Below are 20,680 nucleotides of genomic sequence, written 5' to 3' on the forward strand. Positions count from 1 at the left end.
TTTCTCATTGCACCTTTCCGGATCCCTGCCTCCAAATGAGAAATCGTGAACATGGAATTGCCTATTATAAGCATTGTTTAATCTCCTACTTATTAACTAAATTTCTTCTAAGCTTTATCTTCTCCCTTATAACACCCAAACAAGCTGCTGAATGCCCTGCTGTTTGTTTTGTGTTTGTCTGTGGAACATACAACCTGCTTGGAGGACCTGCACACGTTCTTCTCATGCTGAGTGAGTTATGGCATGGAAAAGTACATCATATTTGTAGTAGGATGTTGCGTATGTTCAGAAACTGGTGAAAGTCTTTGGAATTCTTATAACTGTTTATTCATTCTTCTGTTTAGGAGTCAGTGACCTGTAAGTGCTCATTATGAAGAGAGATCTGGTTTTCTTGGTGACTCTAATTAGCCTTGCCTTCCTGTCACTGCTAAGGTCTGGATATCCTCAACATATTGCAGAGGAGTCCTGCTCTGTTCAGATTCTTGTTCCAGGCCTCAAAGGTAATGTGGAAGCCTACTCCATCATTCAAATACTAATCCTTTCTTTCTAACAGGCTCATTTGTACCACTGACAGAGTGGTCTGTCTAACAGAGACAAAGAAAGGTGCCTTTCATTTGTCTTCTTATTTGTCCTGTTTGTAGCCTTCTCAAAAATGGAGTTATAAGGTCGGTAAGATGAACTTAAGTCTGTTAAAATAGACACGGTTCAGAGAATGCATGCTGAAGTTTCCCAGACTTGCTCCTGATCAGTGGTGCTTGTTATCCTGATACACTGCCTGGCTGCTTTCTCTGTGTTTATACTCAGGAGCTGTACACATACCCAAAGACTGTAAAATCAGGCTCTAATTGATACCTGGGCAGGTTTTTCATTATTATTTTGCAATGTAATGGGAAGTATTTTGTCTATTCTAGTCTTATATTTTCTTCCCTTGATTTTTAATTCTCAAGTGCCTTTTAGAAGAAATACAAAATTTGTTTGGTTTTTCTTTGGCTTTTCTATAGCTTCTGTAGACAAAAGCAACATTTTTACAAAATATACCCCCAAACTATTGCCTCCAAAAGGTGGCCTGATAAATTATTGATCCTTTCATAGCAAAAAAAGGTACCTTAGATAGTACAACAACTAGGAAGAATTAACATTTTAAAGCAACATCATCTATTATGATGTGACATCTCAGCCTTGTTTAGTCAATAACAGTAGTTCCCATTATGACGACTATGGTCTCTCTACAGGAGTGTAACACCTGTGAGCATGGGGAAATACCTGTTAACCAAGGTCAAAAAAACACTATGAAACCACCAGCTTGCTGGGCTTTATCCAGTTGCTTGAGGACCATAGTGAGGGTTACAGGCAGTTTCCCTGCTGGTTGATTGGTGAGGGCAAGGCTCAGTTCTGCCTTGCAATTGGTCGTACAGTTAAATTGTGAGTGCAGCCTGGCCACAGGTTTGGCACTGGTGTAAATTGCCCTCTCCAGACGTTGTCCAGTTTTGATGTGGCTGCCTTGTGCTGTAAGCAAGAGAATTCATAGAATCATAGAATGTCTGGGCTGGAAGGGACCTCCAAACATCATCTAGTCCAACCCCCCCACAATAAGCAGGTACGTCTCCAATTAGATCAACCTACTCAGAGCTTCATTCAGCCTGATCTTGAATGTGTCCCCAGGAATGGGACTTCTATTGGAGTTGAGCTGTAGGGATATGCTTGACCAATTGGCTTCAGGACCAAAAAAACTCTGCTGGTTTTTTTGTTTGTTTATTTTTGTTATTTTATTGCAGCTTTGGATGCCTTAATTGAACCAAAATCTGTATTTTTTTTTTAATTTTACTTCAGTAAATATCCTTTGAAGTCTTAAAAATGTTCACACCTTGTACAGATGCTCTAGTTAGACTATAGTTAGAACACTATATCCAGGTCTGATGAGGTTTTGGCTGAGGTTTGAGTAAAGTTGTTTCATTGGTTGATACATGTGCTGTGAAACAGGCAAAAGATAGTGTTGTTGATGTGACTCACAGAAAATAATACAATCAAGTTAAATATGTGTTATCTAAAGTTACATGGAAGATAAGTCTAAGCGTCAGATTCCACAGCACTGGGGACTGAAGCTTTGAAATGATTTTTCACTTCAGAGAAGATGATAAGCTTTGACAGCTTTGTAACTTCTTTGCCTTAGTCTCATTATTTGTGTAATCAGTCAAAATTAACACCTGTGATTCCCATTTTTATGTGAGGATTTTTGTTATTGTTATATGTAGTGGAGCTTTTTAAAACGTACAAACAGTGGAGGACCCTGGCCCTTTGTCAGAAGGCAATCCTGAGCCAGGAAACAACAGAGGGGCCTGAAAACCATCACATCTTAATGATTTCACTCTGCTTCATGAGGCATAAGCCTTGCAAAAGTGAGAGAGATTGATGTACAAATTCAGTGAAGCACAAAATGGCCTGATACAGCCTTAGTTAATGTGAAATCCCTAAAAAGCTATCAATGCTCCAGCTACTCTGTCAGGGGGACTGGCTCAGAGAATTAGTAACGAGATGCTGCTGTCCCCCACTGGCACAACTCCAACCCATTTCAGTGGCCAAGGCTTCCTTTAACAGAGCATATATGTGGCTGCATGCCCAAATTTTGGCTCCCACACAATGGGATTTGCTCACTGTGGCTTTTAGATCTGCCCCATCTCCTCCTCTGCTGGGCTGCTGGCAACATCTCCAATGACAGAGGAACGGAGCCCTGCACCACTGCTGGGCTCAAGCTTGTTGGGATTTGGGAAAAATTGGTACAGAGAAGTGGAAGAAATGAGGAAGACAATGGGATCTGTAAAAGGGAAAAGAGACGAGAGGGTTAAGCCTAAGAGGTCATGCAAAAACTGGAGTCAAAATGGGGTGATGGAGGAGAAAAATGCCAGGGAATAGTACTCAAAAGTGAGGGAACAGAGTGGAGAAATTTTAGAAGATCAGCAAGAGATAAAGGCAAAAGAGAAAAGAAGGACACAAAGAATGAGACTGAGTGGAGACACTGGAAACTAAAAAAGAAAAAATAAAAAAAAGAAATAAGAAAATGACACAAAGCCAATTAGGAACCCACAGAATAAAAGAGGGAATCAGAAGGGGGATGAGATGAGAATGGAGGTGGAACTGGAAGATGAAAAAAGCAAGTAAAGACACCAAGAATAGAAAAAGGCACAAATGACTTTAAGGTCAGCAGCTTAGGTCTTATGGACTGATTTTTTTTTATTTTTTTATTTTTTTTTTTTTGATAACCTCAGCAGTATAAAGGGGTAAGATGAAATGTGGAAGGGAAAAATACCAGAGCTCTGAGAATCCAGACAGCAGACTGATCTGTGTTTTAGAAAGCTGACAATATTAATAATGGGAAAAGTGTATTGTGTGTGAAGAAGGGGTGGATGATGAAGGCTCACTACATGGCTCACTCATATTCTTCCTCAAGTCTAGTTCTTTTTGATAGGCTCATGAGATTGAAGTTGCTACTACTATGGAGAGAAAAATAACATGGAACAATCCTTGAAATTCTTAATTTCTTAAATTCTTGGTTTACCACTTTCTTTTGTTTCCCTTCTAGAATCTAAATCAGGAATTATTTTAATAGTCTCAACAGCATACAATACACAAAAGAGTTGATGCTGCATAAATAAAATAAGCCAAATTTTTTTATACTCACACTTGATGAATCTACTCAAATGGAATATGAGTAATGGAAGAAGGTTAAGAAGAATTAATTAGAATTAATTAAAATTAAGAAGAAATGCTTAATAGCTTATGTAGTTAATATTTGGCATGTGATTTTCATTACAGTATAGATGGTACAGCTCAAGCTAGGCGGGATGCAAACCTAATCAGAGACAAAACTTGTTCCAGGGAATTCACAAAATTGACAGCAGTGGTAAGATATAGCATCTGAATTATGAAAGACCTCTCTCAGAGATGACAGGAGAAGCAGCTTGTAGTAGTGTCAGGGTTGTGCCTGATACCTGTGATCCTACTGCAGCTCAGGTCAGTACCAGGGCTAAATTTCTTGTGGGGGTGTGGGACATCACACTGTGGGGCACTGGTGGGCACACCTCGTGTGTGCAAGGGCTGTATTGTGCTGAAGAAGAAGATTCTCCTTCGTGCAGTAGGGCTGGAGCATAGAGCCATCCCAGCAGGAGGTATGACCGCAAAGGGATGGTGGCTGGTAGAGGAAGCAACACTGGAACAACTGGGTAGGGACCATGACGCACTGATCCCAAGGTCCTGCTCCAAAGGAGTTGGGTGTAACGTGTGGCACAGGGGCTGGAGACCAGAATGGGAGTGCAGAGATGTATTTCTCTAAGTAATTTATTTATTTTTTTTTTTAAATTTAGGAATAAAAAGTTAAAAGTTAGCATTAATTTGTGATAAATAAAACTGATTGAAATTCCTTGACAGACAACTCTTTTGTTGCCCACAACACCTGCACACAGGCTTTGCTTCCTTGGCTCGCTGAGTGCTCTGGGTACATACAGCAAAAGCAGGGACTTAAACATGGCAAAGCTGAAGTGGACCACTGATCAGTCCCTCTTGGCCAAGGTCTTGCTGTTTAAAACAGCTGATGACAGAAAATGCAGAGTGGTCTGTAGCTGGGCCTGTAGTGGCGTGTAATCTCTTCCCAGGGAAAGTTTCTTGAACACCCACACTGAGGAATGCAGTGTCATCTTATTACAGGAATAAATGCAGGCAAGTGTAATGGCCTGAAGCCAGAGTGATCTATTTTATTGATCCCTAATGCACAGCTCTCACTCTGAAGAACATGTAAAGCAACAGTCTGTAATAGCCTGCTCTCAGCCTCCAGGGAGCAGGGAAAAGTCATTGTCAGGATTTATCTTTGGGAAGCAAAGAACTCTTAACCAGCCCTGAGGGGGGAAAGGCAATCATACAAAGTCTATTGGTTACCTGATAATAAAAAAAATGATGTTCCTAAATGTGCCAAATAATAGTATGCTTCTTACTAACAGTAGTATTCACTGGGGATTGTGTGAAGTTTGTCCTCATTAAGGTCAGAGAATGGCCTAGTTTTGCATGTCTGAAGGCAACGAAGATGGTCTGGAGCCTGTTGGCAGCTGAAGAAGGAAAATATAACAGATGGAGGCCTGAGTTCAGCTCATAGCTACCTATGTCTACAATAAGGAGAGAGAGAGCTGGAGGCTGCATATTTGAAATGTGCCATGTTGTGGCTTATTTTTACATGTCTCCCTCTGAACCACATCTGCCAGCTATGCCAAAGAGCAGAGCCTGAAGGGTGCATGACTACTGTTGTGTTCCCTGCTATGGTGGGCGGTGGTCCACTCAGCTTCCTGGAGAGCAGCTAATGCTCGCTCTTCTCTGTAGAAGCATGGTGTTGGGGCATCAGGTGTGTTGTGTTAGCTCTGCTTTTAGGTCCTGGCAATTCTTTTCTGTGGAAGCCACTGAACTTTTTTTCTCCTTGATATAAATATTTTCTTATGGTAAAAGTGGCTTTCTAAATAATTCTTTAAACTTCTATTGGTTTAAGAGATTTTAATTTTATGTCAATAGCAAACTACAATAGTAGTATGGTAGTGGGGAATGAAAGAAGCTGAGCAGCCCCAAATTTCCAGGGAGGCAAACCTTTACAGAAGCTGATGTTTAAATATGCTGAATATAATGTGCCATGAGCCATGTGCATGTAAGTACAATGCACAGTGATCCATACCACAGAGATTAAAAGGCACAGTATATAACTGAAAATACAGATTAGGAGATACTCTTTCATGCTTAAAAATGTTCCTCTAAATGATGAATGAAGCAATGCCTTCCTTAAATGGCATAAACATTTTTTCCTTTTTGTTAATTTGAGGTTATAATTAAGCCATTTTCAATTGAGACTTAAGCATATCCTTAGTAGATGCTCAGGAAGTCTCTGGTGAACATAGACCTAGAAGTTTATGTGCTAAGTTGAAGCCTAATTCTGAAGCTTCTACTTAAGTGAATTGTGCTGCTGGGCTTTTTGGAGGTTGATAATATGAGTAACATCCACAAAACTAGACCCATTGTATGAGAATTCAGTAATGTATAAACTTTGGTTTTGTCAGGGCCTGTGCCAATTTCAGGAAACTGTCCTCCATGCAGCAAGTAAAGCCAAGTCAGATCGCTTTTGCTTTAATTTTTTTTTTCCCCCCTCTTGTTATAGTAGGATTTTATCTTCACTGGGGAGAATGGCACTCTTGGCACTGCCACCAGCAGAAAATAGTCCTACTTTAATTTTGGTTTTTTTTGTTTCCTTCTGTATCAACAGGGGAAGCTGGAGAAAAGGGGGAGAAAGGTGCTCCAGGTCGTCCAGGCAGAGTTGGGCCTCCAGGAGAAAAAGGTAACTTTGTTAAAGAAGATGTTTTGAAGGTATTTCCTGACCATATCCTGCCTTTTCTTGCGAGGCAATGATAATGGGGATCCCCTCTCCCTCTGTTGGGTGACTAAACCAGCTTTGGGCATTTTCACATACTGTTGTTGTGTTTTAACCCCAGTAGAGAGCTTGGCCTCACCCAGTCACTCGCTCAGTCCCAGTCGGTGGGCTCGGGAGAGAATCGGAAGGGTGAGAAAACTTATGACTTGAGACAGAGACAGTTTAATAGGTAAAGTGAAAGTTGTACACACAAGCAAAATAAAACAAGGAATTAATTCACCGCTTCCTGTCGGCAGGCGGATGTTCAGCCATCTCCAGGACAGCAGGGCTTCACCACCTGCAATGGTTACTTGCAAAGACAAACACCATCACTGTCAATGTTCCCCCTTTCCTTCTTCTTACCCCAGCTTTATATGCTGAACATGACATCATATGGTATGGGATATCCCTTTGGTCAGACAGGGTCACCTGTCCTGGCTGCATCCCCTCTCAACTTCCTGAGCACCTTCAGCTTACTTGCTGATGGGATGGGGTGAGAAGCAGAATATCACTCAATTATCAGTGCTGTTTTCAGCACAAAAGCAAAATATAGCCTCCTACTAGCTACTATAAAGAAATTTAACTCTATCCTGGCCAAAACCAGTACAACCATATGCACCCATTTGTATACTACCTATTGTTTTCTGGTCAAAAACATTCATTTTGGAAAAAAAAAAATATTGATTTTTTCAGAAAGGTCTCTGTGAAGGAAGGCATCATAATGTCTTCTTCATAATTTACCTTCTGCAAATGAAAACCTCATATTAGATCATAGGGGAAAAAAACCATGAGGCTCAATTTTCTTGTTTCCTTTCGTTTGCAAATGTGAACATGCACAGTACCTTAATTAAAACCATTGAGGGAAGGCAGTAAGCCATATAGGCAGAGAAGTCAATGAATGATTCCAAGTTTTTTTGATCACAGATCAGTGCTATTTATGGAAAGATGATGGTAATGCCATTTGCATTGTACTTCAAAAGTATTTGGAGAGTAATGGTACTCAATAGTGCTCAGTTATACAGCTGAGAGAAACTTGGCATTTCTGTCTTGCAGGAAATTCTGTCTTATTACTTTTGTAAAGCTAAAGTCCAGAGGTCCAGGGCTTTTATCTTGCTGCATGCCTTCCTCAGTTTCCTCAGAATCTTGAAAGCTGTCATCTCATAATGCCAATCGTGATCACTGCAACCAAGGCTGCTGTTGAATATCATATCCACAGAGGACATCTGAATAACAGGGCTAGGAGACTACCCATCTCTAGCTGGAAACCCAGTGTCTGGGTTAAGTGATTGATGCACTTTCTGGATTGATTGTTCCTCTCTCAGAAGATGCTGAAGTAGCTAGTCTCCAATTACAGAGCTTCTTACAGCTAAAAGGACTCTTCATATCCTGTCCCACTTCTTGACAAGACAGTCTGTAACAAATGCCCACCATGACGTCCCTCTTGCTGTCCTCTCCTCTGAATCTGACCTAGATGCTTCAACAGACCAGTCACCTGTTAGGAAGTAAAACTCCATGCATTCAAGGTGCCCACTATGCAGAGCATAACCCTTGCCTTATCTTCTCTGCCTGTCCGTCCTGAAGAGCCAATATCCATTCACTGCAGCATTCCTGTTATTCTGGCTGTCCCATCATACCTGGGTGACTGATGTCATTAAATGGGCTCTCAGTTCCTCCTGTTTGTTTCTGAGACTGTGATCATTTTTGTACAAGTGTTTGAGATGGGCACCTGGTCATACTGCTTTCTCATGGGGAACACGAGGGCATCTCCCATTGTGCTGTTTCTTTATGTTTCTCTAGCTTCGCATTTTGTTGAATCAGTTAAAATGTTTTGGACCATCTGAAATGTGGAAGTACTCTTTTTCAGTCAGACCAATTCATGATGTAACATTTCATGTATATATATTTCTTATACTGCAAAATTTCATTTATTTGGAAAATAATTCTCGTAAGGAATGCTTGATTAACTCTTATAACAATTATAATTTTTCATTTTTCCATACGTCCAAAAGTAAAAAATTCTGGTGAGACGGAAAGAGGAAACACCATAGTGAAAATTCACTGCAAGAAAACATACTTACAGGCAAAATTTCTTATTATTTCTGTAGCAACGTATCTTTTCTGCTTTCCTTTCTGCATCTAGATCTGACTTGCTGTATGTATGTCCTTGGAATATTTGGTAAACAGTTTTATTTTAGCATAATAAGAAATTTTTACAAACAAGCTTAAAATTTAATTTAAAACAAAAAATTAAATTATATAATTATTTTATAAAAAAATAAATTTCTTTTACAAACCAGTTAAAAATTAATTCTACTTAACTAATCTTTTCTTTAATGCTGTACATTTTGTAGGTATTTATCTTCATCAACTCTTTTCTACAAATGCTTCTTCAAAGAAGAAGCTACCTTAAAATGAGTTTGGACAATATGGTGCCAAATTTCATCACAATATCCAGTGTATTTTCTGAAATGTTGACTGGATAAGCAAACAGACTCCACAGATGGAATTACTACTGTGTGGAAAGGACACAGAAGGATATCCAGCCTTGACCTAGAGAAACCTTCCAGTCTCCTGACCTTTCAGTCTCTGGCTAACATCCAGAGACAGCGTGTAGTGCCCAGACCTGAAGTTAAGCTCATGCACAAATACTTTTCTAGACACTCAAGCTGAATGAGAGTGACTCAATTGTGCATTCTCTTCCATCAGTCCAAGGGTTTTCCCATATGTTATCCAGAAGCTGAAACTTGGAGCAAAACCAAAATATAGCGAGATTCTTGGGAAAAATCATGTGAGCCACTATCACTGAAATATCCAGCACACTGATGTCTTTTTCATAGCTGGCTGTTGATCTGATTTATAGAGTGGTAAGAGCTGAGCATCGTTTGGAAGCTGATAATTTGTTCACAATGGTGTTCTCAGAAATAAGCGGTTTGTCACCTTTTTTCCGGACAGGTTATCTAATATGCGTTCCTGACCTGCTATTGGCTTTGCTTTTTTGCTCTGTTTCTGATCTGTTGATGGGCATACACCACTGGTGTCCTTTAAAGTGCTGGCCAAGTACTTTAAAATCTCAGATGGTGTAAAGCTTGGGACTGTGATGATCACAGCAACCCTGTTTCTGTGCAGTAATCTGTTAAACTGCAGTTGCTCTGTTAACACATGTTCGACCCTCTGTATTTTTACTGAAGTTAGTAATTGTCTTATTGGGCTAATATTTGACTCCTCTTACTGAGGGCAACTGCCAAATTTCATAGTATATTTTTGCTATTTCAGTAAGTGATGGTTTACATGAGGGAGAGACTGTAATCCTGCAAGATTTGTAGAGTTTTCTACTTTTGGCACTGATTTACATTACCAGATTCACAGTAATTTTTTTTTTCTTTCCCATTTCTTTCTTTCATTTCTCGAGCAAGTTCATCCTAAGAAAATGTGCTTAGTTTCTTTTAACTCCTTAGGTATATAATAATCAGTGAAGAAATAACTTAAAAAAAAAATTACCTTATGTGAACACCTCAGGATTAGAAAGTGCTGAAAATGTTTTTATCATATTCTTTCCTCATGATGTTTTCAGATTTTGGTAGTTCAGAAACTGGTCATTAAAACTTTCTCATGCTTACCTGAAATAAATCTGGTTCTGAGTGTCCTGGTGTTTCAGGGTGACATCAGACATTCTGGTGTCTTTGGGCACTGATTAAGGTTAAATTCCACTTACTTTCCTCATTGCTTTTAATTAATTGTATAGGTCAATTATGATGCATAGCATGTCAGCAGAATATAAAACTGTGTAGGCCTTATGTAAAGTATAAAGCACTGGATCAAGTACAATGGGTGATTTGGGTGAACGCAGCATGTACTGCAGTGCAAGTTTTGGGATGTGAAGATAATAGATGTAACTTTCCCCAGTTGCACTGACTGCTGTATTGGACACTCCTGTGCCGGGAGTGAACTCAACTAGCAGAGTCATGGTCCAATCTGTGAGGCCATAACTTCCATGTATACACACATGGAATGTATATAAACCTTCCACACGGGTATTTCAATAACAATACAATATTGTCAATATTCCTAGAATAGCATGGATTCTGCTTATGGCAATCAAAATAAAGAGTAGGGGGTGAATTTGCTCTTGGAATGCATAAGCAAAGGAAAAGCACATTAAAAATGTGTTATTCAAGACACTTTGTTTTTCTTAGAGCTGTAACCATTTGCAAATATATGTTATTTTATTATTTTAATTTCAACCTTTATACATTGTACTTCATTTATACTTAATTGTAATGGTGTGTGAAGCAGAGTCACATACTATTCCTAGGCTTGTAACTCAACAGCCTCTTCCTTCGCAGTGTTAGCGTGGTGATTTTTGCTTTCACCAGCTAACACTTTCACAGGCAATTCTTGGGCACGTTTTGGGAGCTGACACAATAAGCAGCGTGCATCTTGGGTTGAAGGGTAAGACAATTTGATCTTGTAGGGTGTACCATTCTTGGACACCTGGCTCTCACTGCCAGGGAACAGACCCAGGCATTTAGTTTACAAGTCCAGACATAGCCTCCTTATTATGCAAGAAGACTCATTAATTTAACTGGATTGGAGCCAGAGTGCTCAGTCATTTGTATAATCAAATTCTAAAGAGAGGTAATAACGTCTTAATTTATATTTTAGTATTACTGATTGCTCATTAATATGTAATCAATCAATCTTTTCTGTTTCTGAGTCAACTTTTGCGTGAATTTATTGCTCACTAAGGAGTGTGACAGACAGGATTCCCTATAAAAGTCCTGACATTGACAGTTGTGGATTCATAAAGTGGGTATCTGGTTCAAAACTGTCTTTTAGTTCCACATGAACTCAATAGGATTTTGAGAAAAATTTGTGCTAAACTGAGTGGGCAAACAGATAGCAGATGGTATTCAGTGTAAATAAATATATTGCCCAGGGATGCATAATGTAATTCTACCTACATGGTGCCAAAACCCAGAACTGTCTCTTAAAACTTAAGAACTGCTCTGACATCATTAGAAGCAGCCCCAAAGCCAACAAAACACTGCCCATCCTCAGAGAAGATACTGAGGACAAAGCAGGAAACTTGTTTTTGAAGCTGGTTTCGCTCTGAATAAAAGCTCGACATGCACTGTCTTAAGTAACAAGTGTGGTTCTGACCTCTGTCTCTCAAGAAGGACGTGAGAAGTTAGAGAGGGGCACCAGAAACGTGAAGAAGGTGGAGGAGCTACCTCATAAGGAGAAACTGGACAGGTTGAGACTCCAGCATCCATACAGAGTGGTCTGAGGAAGATATGATTGAGGCTGCAGAATCCCATCACGCCTGAACTAGGAGGCACTCCCTAAAACTGTGGAGGGACTGATCCGGGAACTCCATCTGCAGTGGACTACAGATGGTGGCTGGGGTTGTGTGGTGCCCCTGTATGGCACCTTCTGCTGCCACTGTGGGAATCAAAATCTTGGGCTAGAGAGGCCACTGGTCCAAACAAGCTTGGTATAATGTTGTTAACATATTTCTGGCAAGGTATGTGTTTTGTAAGGGCAGTTATTCATGTCTGTGTGTCTTTGACTATAAACTCCCTCATTCAGGAATGGACCATATGATTTCCATTTCTTCTGTTTTGAATGGACTTTGAAATCCTTAAATTTTCTGCTGCCTTCTTAGATTAATTTTTTTGTTACTGTCTGTATTTTACTTTGCAAATTTTCCTAGCCTTTCTAATGTCTAGTCAGTGTGAATTGATAATAATTTCCCCTTTTATTTTTTGTATTTGTTAAGCAAAGTTTTTAAAGGTATCTATCTAATGTGTGAGGGATAGGTCAACACTAAGAGTTGTTTATTTCTCCATATAGAAAATACGAGGGAGCTGCTGAGGGAGCTTAGATAAATAGCTTACACTAAAAACCTGACTTTCAGGTGGCTGCTGCTGGGTGAACTTTATTTACCCCAACTACGTAAAATGACACCCAGGATTGTCCACTGTTTGTTCACATAAGGTGTAACTGTGCTGGAACCACTGTTCCCTAGCCAATCAGTGCTGTGGATGGTTCAGATAATTTGGTGAAAAGCAGTATTGTAGTCTATTGGTCTATTCAGAATTTTCTGATTCCCAGTTACCTGTAGTTTTACAAAGTTAAGTGTCCTGAATGTAGATTACTACCATGCCATAACATCATTATATCCTTTAAAAATAACATTCTCATTCAAGTCAGGCTAAATATTTTCATGGGGAATACTGACTGCTGTAAGACTAAGGAAGTGCACTAGGGGCAAGACATTGGTCTATAGCTCACGTTCTTTTCTGAATTATCCTTTAAAGATTGCTGTCAAAGATGGCACTAGAGTCAAGAGGCCTTTGGTGTGGTTTGATACACTCCTACTTTCGTTGTTAGGTAGGTGCCTGTGATGTCTGCTATGTCAAATCTTGAAGAATTTCTATCTGATTTGTCTTCAAATCCTTAAGTTTGGGAAGTAAACTACTGCTCTGTTCCCTTTGACACAATGCAGATCAATTTGTTAGTGACACGGTGAATTTGTGTTTCTGCTGGGTTTCTTTTGACACCTTTTTTTTTTTTTTTTCTTTAAGTAGCTTTCTATCTTCTTGTCTGTTCCAATTAATCCTGTCTGAAGAGACTGACCATGCTGAATGAAGATCTCCATTTAGTGTTGCACAGAGCCAAAGCTATCATTTTTTCCACTGGTTGTGTAGCCCACCATTCATCTCATTTTTTTCATTTCTTCTGTTTGTGGGCCTGAAAAGGCCACCAAAAGAGATCATTCAGAGTTTGCTTCTCTTCAATTCCTCCCAAACCCTTTAAGTCTTCTATAATTGGTTCCAATGTATACCACCTTCATCTGAGAAATGACAGATGACTTACTTCATAGTCTCCATTCAAACTTTCTGTTAGATTTCCTACTTTTGGTCTATGGAGACTTAATTTCATTGTCCTCATTTATTTCCAGCTCTCACTTCCTGATTTCATTAAGACTCTTTAGACTGTACTTTTTGGCAGTCATAGGGCCACTAAAAAGTACTTTACAAAAGGCATTAAAACTTTTGAAACCCTCAAGGCAGATGGGTCTCTCCTGAAACCTTGTGATTTATTCTGCAGAAGAGGCAGAATAAGCAAGCCCCTGGAGTAGAAGCCAGGGTTAGTCACGGTAAGAGAAAACCAAATCCAAACAGTTCTTTTAATGAGCACAGGAGACTTAATGCATGTCTTCATTGTTTGATATAACACACTTTTACTTCTGAGAGGATCACAGCTTTTACTGGCTGTTACTGAGAAGTTGTTCATTTGCTGGACAGTATTTATAAGAAAGGAAGTAATTTTAGATATTACTTTTTATTTATGCATTAGATCTGTGTTCATTTAATTTCAGGTATAGCAACCTGAAGAGAGAAAGCATTCAAATACCTGACAATCTGTTACAGTAATCCCAGTTCATAAACATCCAAAGCAAGAAAGGTCACTTTCAGAGCAACTATATAAACTCATTATAAGCAAATACTTCAGAGATTTTCAACGATAAATATATTGGATAAATAGCCAATGGTAGCATCAGTACCTTTCCAACCTAGTCAGCCTAACAGATTGCATCTTTAAGGCAAACTAGAGTCTATTCTGAAAGTGAAGCTTTTTTTGCCAGAAAGTAGATCTTCAGCTGGCTGGGTGGATTACTTCTATTCTTCCAGCAGGAACTTTCATTGATTTCATAGGTCTCAGAAAGTCTCCCTAAAACAAATCAGAGAATCCTCTCTAAACCAACACCAGCACCAAAGTATCATTTAGAAATAATAGTCTCACAGGCTTAGACTATGTCAAGTTTATTGTCTATAAATAGCTTGGTTTAAGCCAAAAACTCCAGTCAAGTGTAAGCCTGCTGTATTTACTCTATTAGGTGACTAGTGGGTATTAATTTCAACTGTAGCTGAGCTCTGTTGACAGGGGGTTGAATAAGGCTTTGCTATCACAAGGATAAAGTTCTTCTCTTAGATTCACACCATTGAGATAATTATTTTTCATAATGTTTGAGAAATACCATCCAGAAAAAACTGTATGATGCAACAGGGATGCTTTATCTGTTTTTATTATTTGAGCTCTAGAGGACCTCAGATCAATGACATCAGTAGTTGGACTGTGGTGCACATTTTATTAATAATGGTGCTTCAGCTTGGTTGTGAAGAAAGTGATGGCAAAGACACTGCCTGTTCTAGTGCAAAATCTGTTTGCCCTGAAGCCATTCTAATAGTCACTTTGCATCTCACAGGAAAGTGTCTAATAGAAAAGAGGTCACAGTCAGACAAAGAAAGTGAGTCAAGCTGTCTTATATTAGATTTCTGGGTATGCCTCATGGACACAGAGGGGTCAGTGGCTTGTTCATGAAGATTTGGTGACAATTTCAATTGACCTTAACATGTGGATAGTTGCCTTTTATTTGTAAACACAAGGCTGAGGAAAATGATTTTTTAGCAGCTCCTTTGCTACAACTTGACTTTGAAGTATTCTGTAGAACAGTCTTTGAAATTAGTAATATTCAGCATTGCTGTTTTGATCCAGACTTTGTGTGGATATGTGCATGTGTCTGTAATTATGTGTATTACATATGTATGCCTATATAATATTTCCATTAATTATCATTATTTGCTAATGTAATCCTCAAATGCAAGAGCAAAGAATGAGAATGTGACTGCTTCCATAGTGTTTATATTGTATAAAGCCCAAATTCAGCCTTCTGTTACAGTAGAACTACTGTATTAGATGAAACTATCAGTTGTGCTTAGACCCTTTAGGTCTTCTCAACTCTATGATAGTTTTAATCCACTGATCCATGTTTGAATGCAATCTCCCATCATTTTCAACATAATTCTGGCATGATTATCTGGAAGAAGTTTGCAAAAACCTTTCCAGTGGCTCTCAGACAAGACTTGTTTTCATTTACACTTGCATGCCTTGTTAATATCAGATGTTTTTCAAAGATTAAATCACTGTCTGGGTTCCTATGTGTAAGTCCTTCACAAGGAGTGAGCTGGACCTCTGGAATTCAATGAATACTGGACATATAGCATGGCTTTCCTCTTTGATAAAACATATGTTGCAAGCATGCTAGAATCTGAATGAATCAGACTCTGTTACTACCTTGTGTCTCTTGTCTTTCTGTTACGCATAGGAGAAATGGGGGACAAAGGACAGAAAGGCAGCATGGGACGGCATGGAAAAATTGGTCCTATTGGTTCAAAAGGTATGCTTAGCTCTTGTTTGTCTTTCAGATGAAAAATCTGTGATCATTTACATTTGAGAAAAGGCCTTGAAAATTGGTTAACAAGTCTCAAGAGTTTACCATAGTAAGGTGTTTCTTACACTGTGGTCAGCCAGATGGCAGAGATCTCAGCCAGTTACCTTTTGCTCTGACAGCAGTATATTTAGCCTTAAACAGGGTGGGAATCCTGGCTTAAGCCTAAATAAAAAATGTTGTGCACCGTCACACAAGTATGGACAGTTAAGAGAAGGAGGTGGGAGATGCGCTGTATTTTAGCATACTTTACTTAAGTATCTAGATTATGAATCTAGATTTAGGCACCAGTGTATCCTGTCCAGCCCTTTTCCCTCTACAGCATCTGAACTTACCAGTTCTGTGAAGTTCATGAATGTTGAGAAATAGATACTGGTACATATTCTTTACGTTCAAGTTTCATAGCTTTGGCTGGCCTTTGTTGTGGAATGACTAGGACAGAAAAATCTTTATTTTTGCTTGGGCATATTTCCACCTTGCACATCTGAATTACTAGAGGAAAAAACAAACAAGTGCTAAATGAACTGTATAGTAAAGTGCTGCCCTAAATGAATATTCTTTTTTATGTCTTTAGGTGAAAAAGGAGATAATGGTGACATAGGACCACCAGGTCCTAATGGTGACCCAGGTAATCCGTGACACATCTTGTGTATGTGAAGGATTTTACGAAGTGCATGCATCATCACCAAAAATACGTGTCTGTTTACACACTGGGGAAAATAATGAAAGATTAAATATTTGTATGAGCATTGTAATATTTCACTGTAATATTTCTAAATGATTTAAAATTATTGAAGTTGAAGTAGTTGCTGGATTTGTGGTGTAATTGTCAAAACAATGTCTCAGAGTTCTTCAGAGGTGTGATGTCTCCAGAAGACTAGTGGGAACTAAAGTGCAAGGGTCTATATCATGCATCACCAGTGCAAAGAGACACCTCTGCATATCCCACTCTGGCTTTCAGCCAACAGAAAGGAGCAGGGTGCATACTCCTACCCCTCCATAGATTATTGTTAAAGGAGCAGGAGATTACAAGGAATACAGATCTTCCAGAGAAAAAGGTGAAAGCCTGGCATAAAAAGTGTAAGCCTTACAAAAGCGGCAGATGCAGATTTTACCAAATTTGTCCCTTCCAGGCAGGGTGCACTAGAGGTACACCAATTAGTTTTCTCATGAGAACATAATGTGTCACCTAGTCATCAAGAACAGTTTTGCAGTGTAAGTACCTTGTTCTTAAACTGATTTAGACACCTAAGCTGAGTAATTGGGTAGTCAAATGCAGATTTGAATAATTACACGCAGAACTGGAATCTCTAATTGATCCTCATTTTGAGATTTGAGCTCATACATAGGTGTAACAATGATCCTTTTAGTATTCTCATTCAGATTATCTTTGTCAAACCAGTATCAATTTGGGTTAATAGATGGGTTTCTATTGTCTTATTTTATTGGAAGAAGTACTTTCAAAAGTACAGCACTACATTTTGCAGGTAATTATGTGCATTATGTGGTTGGAACGTTAGCCTTTTGGATCTGCTGTGTTATCTTTCTCGTGAGGAACAGGCGAACGATGTGGTGTGCAGAGTTTTGCTATGAAAAAAGTGCTCCTTGGAGAAGACTGAAGGGAAGAATTTTATTCAAAATGGGAAATTTTGACAAATGTATTTAGTTTAAAAAAATGAAAGTCTGTATCTTTTTTTTTTTTTTTGGTGGGGAATATCTCTCTGACACCTGTGAGAACCGTCTGATGGTGCAGGCTAGCAAAGGCTCCAGGCTTCTGTCTGTTTTGTCCAGGGCTGCCAGGCTGGGCCTTATCATAAAATTCTTTAGGCGATGATTGAAATTAGAGAGCTTTCTGATTTTGGTGTATCTTCATCATTTCACAGGCATCCCCTGTGAGTGCAGCCAGCTAAGGAAGGCTATTGGTGAAATGGATATCCAAGTGGCCCAGCTGACAACAGAACTAAAATTCATAAAAAATGGTAGGTTTGACTTTATGTAAGTGCTTTCCTTTCTTGTCGCCTCATTTTACTGGTGTAATCCAACATCTGATTTGTGAAGCCATTTTGGGGTGTACAGTAACTTGGTTTATAGAAATGCGAGTGCTCACTTTTCAGCACTGCCCTCCCCCGCAGCTGTTGCTGGTGTGCGTGAGACAGATAATAAGATCTACCTGCTGGTGAAGGAGGAGAAGCGATACAAGGAAGCCCAGCTCTACTGCCACGGAAGGGGAGGGACGCTGAGCATGCCCAAGGACGAGACTGCCAACAACCTGATCGCCTCGTACATCAACCAAGCCGGGCTCACCAGAGTGTTCATTGGGATTAATGACCTAGAGAAAGAGGGAAATTTTGTCTATTCTGACCGATCGCCCATGCAGACCTTCAACAAGTGGCGCAGTGGAGAGCCCAACAACGCTTATGACGAGGAGGACTGTGTGGAGATGGTGGCATCGGGAGGGTGGAATGATGTCGCATGTCACATTACCATGTATTTCGTGTGTGAGTTTGACAAAGAAAATGTGTAAGCTTGTCTGCTCTTTCTTTATCTTAAGGAAAGTTTTTAAGCTGATTGTACGTTGCCCCGTGTTCATGGAGTACAAGTGATATTTTGCAAGTGTGTGGCATCAGTGTTGTACAGCTGTAAATACAATTTAGGTATTTCAAATATCAGTATTTACCCTTCAGAAGGGAAGAGCAGTGATAAGACATAACTTGGTTTTTCTGTAGGAAAATGATATATATTTAGATAAAAATGTGGTTTGGGGCTAAATTCTGCCCTCACAACAGTTAACAAATGTGACTGCATGACTATAAGGGAAGGCAGAGTTTGACCTCTAGTTGTTAGAGTGATTATTTCTGAAGAAGTAGTAGCTTCCTGATATGCTTTTATCTTAGCAAAATTTGTAGTTATAAATGTTAATTGCTTGTAGTGCTACAGGGATATTTCAGCAACAAGGCAAATATTATTTATGCTCCAGTTAGTAAGCGCAAATATCACTCTGAGTTTTTTGGATGTGAAGGTGTAACAGCCTTTTTTGGAAAAACAGCCAAAGCAAACCAACAAATCAGGAGTCCTACCGATTTCGTAATGTTTCTTTCTTAAACTGTTCACAGGTGTATGGCAGGAAGGTACTTAAGTAAACTGAGTTTTAGTGCTGAGGAAGGAGGACAAAGTTCTTACAATTTAGTACTGAAAGAGGGATCCGAGCTAGCTGGGTGTTTTGGGATTAAAATGTAAAAGTAAGATTTTGGTTTTCTGCATTCTTTAACTGAGAAGGATTTGGTGCATGAACTCTTTCAGGCCTCAAATAATTCCTTAAAGCAAGTGTGTTCCACATTTGTATAGGATAGTCTTCTTACTACAAAAGAAACAAAATACCAGCCCTCAGACAGACTTCATAAATGGACAAATCTCATAAAAATGGTGTAGCTAGTAATTCCTTCTGGTGGAAAAACAGCTTAGACATTTGCTCGGGTTGTAAGGATCCCCCCCTGAAAAGCAGCAAAAATTTCCAAAATTTCCCTGATCGTGTATGTAGCAGTAATAAGTAATTTTGCACAAATAATTTATGAACTCAATCTATAACTGCATGTCATAGAAAACGTGATGTATATTTATAAAAGCAACATAATTCCACAAAGGAAATTACTTTGGATCTTCCTAGGAGCCAGTTGCATGGTATCTTATCTTGCTGTTAGGCATAGAAGAATGACTGCCAAATCTCTGATTGTTTTCTTATTAATATCTTGCACAGTGTTTGAAGATAATTTTTAAGGAGATATAATCTTTTGTATAACATAGCAAGCTAAATACATATCTGATGATCTTGGGAGATTGGTCTACAGGATATCCAGTGTGGATGTGGCATGTGATCCCCCAGAGATTTCCCTATCCCAGAGGTTTCCCTGCAGCAAGGCAAGCTACAGTGCTGTGGTATATGAACAATCAGTGACCATATAATTCTGTTCACATCCACAGTCTGACAATATTTGATGCAATGCTGTTATTATGTACGTAAGAAAACAAACCATCTTGCTTGCTATATTTACTTCGTGAATTTGAATCCATTACATATATAAGTTTGCTATTAATTTTGAAGATCAGTAGCAAATTCCTCTAGTGAATATATATCAGTGAATACATACATAGTGAATGTCAGCCCAGCTCTAGGGAAGTCACTCTAAGAAATGTCTGTCCTTTGGCTGCCTTACTTTCTAACAAAGGCAGGTGTGATTCTTATATGTTAGGTGTTCTTCCAAATGTCTATTGAAATCTATTCAATAACACAAATATGATTCTACACTAATATTCAGAGACTCCTTAAAGAATTTGCAGGGAGCTAATGATTTCCATGTAACAATTTTTTAGTTTAGAACAGCAACTGTTGAGTATCCTGATTGTTTCCTGCCTGCTGTAGAAATCCTCAAAACCCACTTAAATCTCCAAGATACTTTAGTCAAATCATTGTAGCTGTATTAAACCAGTCCAAACCTGAATTGCAGATATTTGGAGCTCCCTCATTATGTATGTGCTGAAGTTGCTAACTGTTTATTTTTCACCAGGTTTTGAAAATCTCTGTTATGTCCTGTGTCCTAAGAAAACTGAAAAGAGGCCTTTTGAGGAGGTGGGAAGCTTTTTCAGATGCCAAATGTTTCTGTTTTAGCTGGACATCGCACGTTTATAAAGATTGCATTGATGTGTAAAGCATTTAAGCAGTCTCAATTTGTATTAAAATTTAAGAAGAAAAATAAAGGCAATGGAAAAACCATTTACTTCCACCAGTTTTCTGGTTCTTCAGGATATATTTTTGCAGCTCTTGTTATGTGATATAGAAAGGAAATTATCTGTACTTGTCAGGACCAAGGACTGCACATCTGATATTTACGCCTATGAGGAATTGGGCAAGAAGTGGTGGAGGGACTGGAAATGAATGAGCCCTTCATCATTTCTTTCAC

The 20,680-nt window shown here is 39.0% G+C and overlaps 1 protein-coding gene across 4 annotated transcripts; it reads left to right on the forward strand.

Annotated features, from left to right (window-relative positions):
• The first annotated feature begins 365 nt into the window (after nucleotides 1-365).
• Nucleotides 366-18,287, forward strand: COLEC11 (collectin sub-family member 11). Of its 4 annotated transcripts, XM_008944020.1 has the most exons (6): nucleotides 366-500; nucleotides 6,287-6,358; nucleotides 15,603-15,674; nucleotides 16,300-16,353; nucleotides 17,609-17,704; nucleotides 17,858-18,287. In XM_008944020.1, exons 1-6 carry the CDS (start codon nucleotides 371-373, stop codon nucleotides 18,247-18,249), a joined length of 816 nt encoding a protein of 271 aa, XP_008942268.1. In that variant the 5' UTR covers nucleotides 366-370; the 3' UTR covers nucleotides 18,250-18,287. The 4 variants fall into 4 exon arrangements, with proteins under 4 accessions (XP_008942268.1, XP_008942270.1, XP_008942269.1 ...); XM_008944022.1 differs by lacking the exon at nucleotides 15,603-15,674 and having other exon boundaries at nucleotides 371-500; nucleotides 17,858-18,249; XM_008944021.1 differs by lacking the exon at nucleotides 6,287-6,358 and having other exon boundaries at nucleotides 371-500; nucleotides 17,858-18,249.
• Nucleotides 18,288-20,680: the final 2,393 nt, after the last annotated feature.

Source organism: Merops nubicus, unplaced genomic scaffold (genome assembly GCF_000691845.1).
Source record: "Merops nubicus isolate BGI_N331 unplaced genomic scaffold, ASM69184v1 scaffold20697, whole genome shotgun sequence".
Classification (NCBI taxonomy): Eukaryota; Metazoa; Chordata; class Aves; order Coraciiformes; family Meropidae; genus Merops; species Merops nubicus.

Coding starts and splice junctions, on each gene's coding strand:
- COLEC11 (XM_008944020.1), top strand. CDS start 371: ATGAAGAGAGATCTGGTTTTCTTGGTGACTCTAATTAGCCTTGCCTTC. Junction 501..6,286: donor TCTTGTTCCAGGCCTCAAAG/GTAATGTGGAAG, acceptor CTGTATCAACAG/GGGAAGCTGGAGAAAAGGGG. Junction 16,354..17,608: donor AGGTCCTAATGGTGACCCAG/GTAATCCGTGAC, acceptor ATCATTTCACAG/GCATCCCCTGTGAGTGCAGC.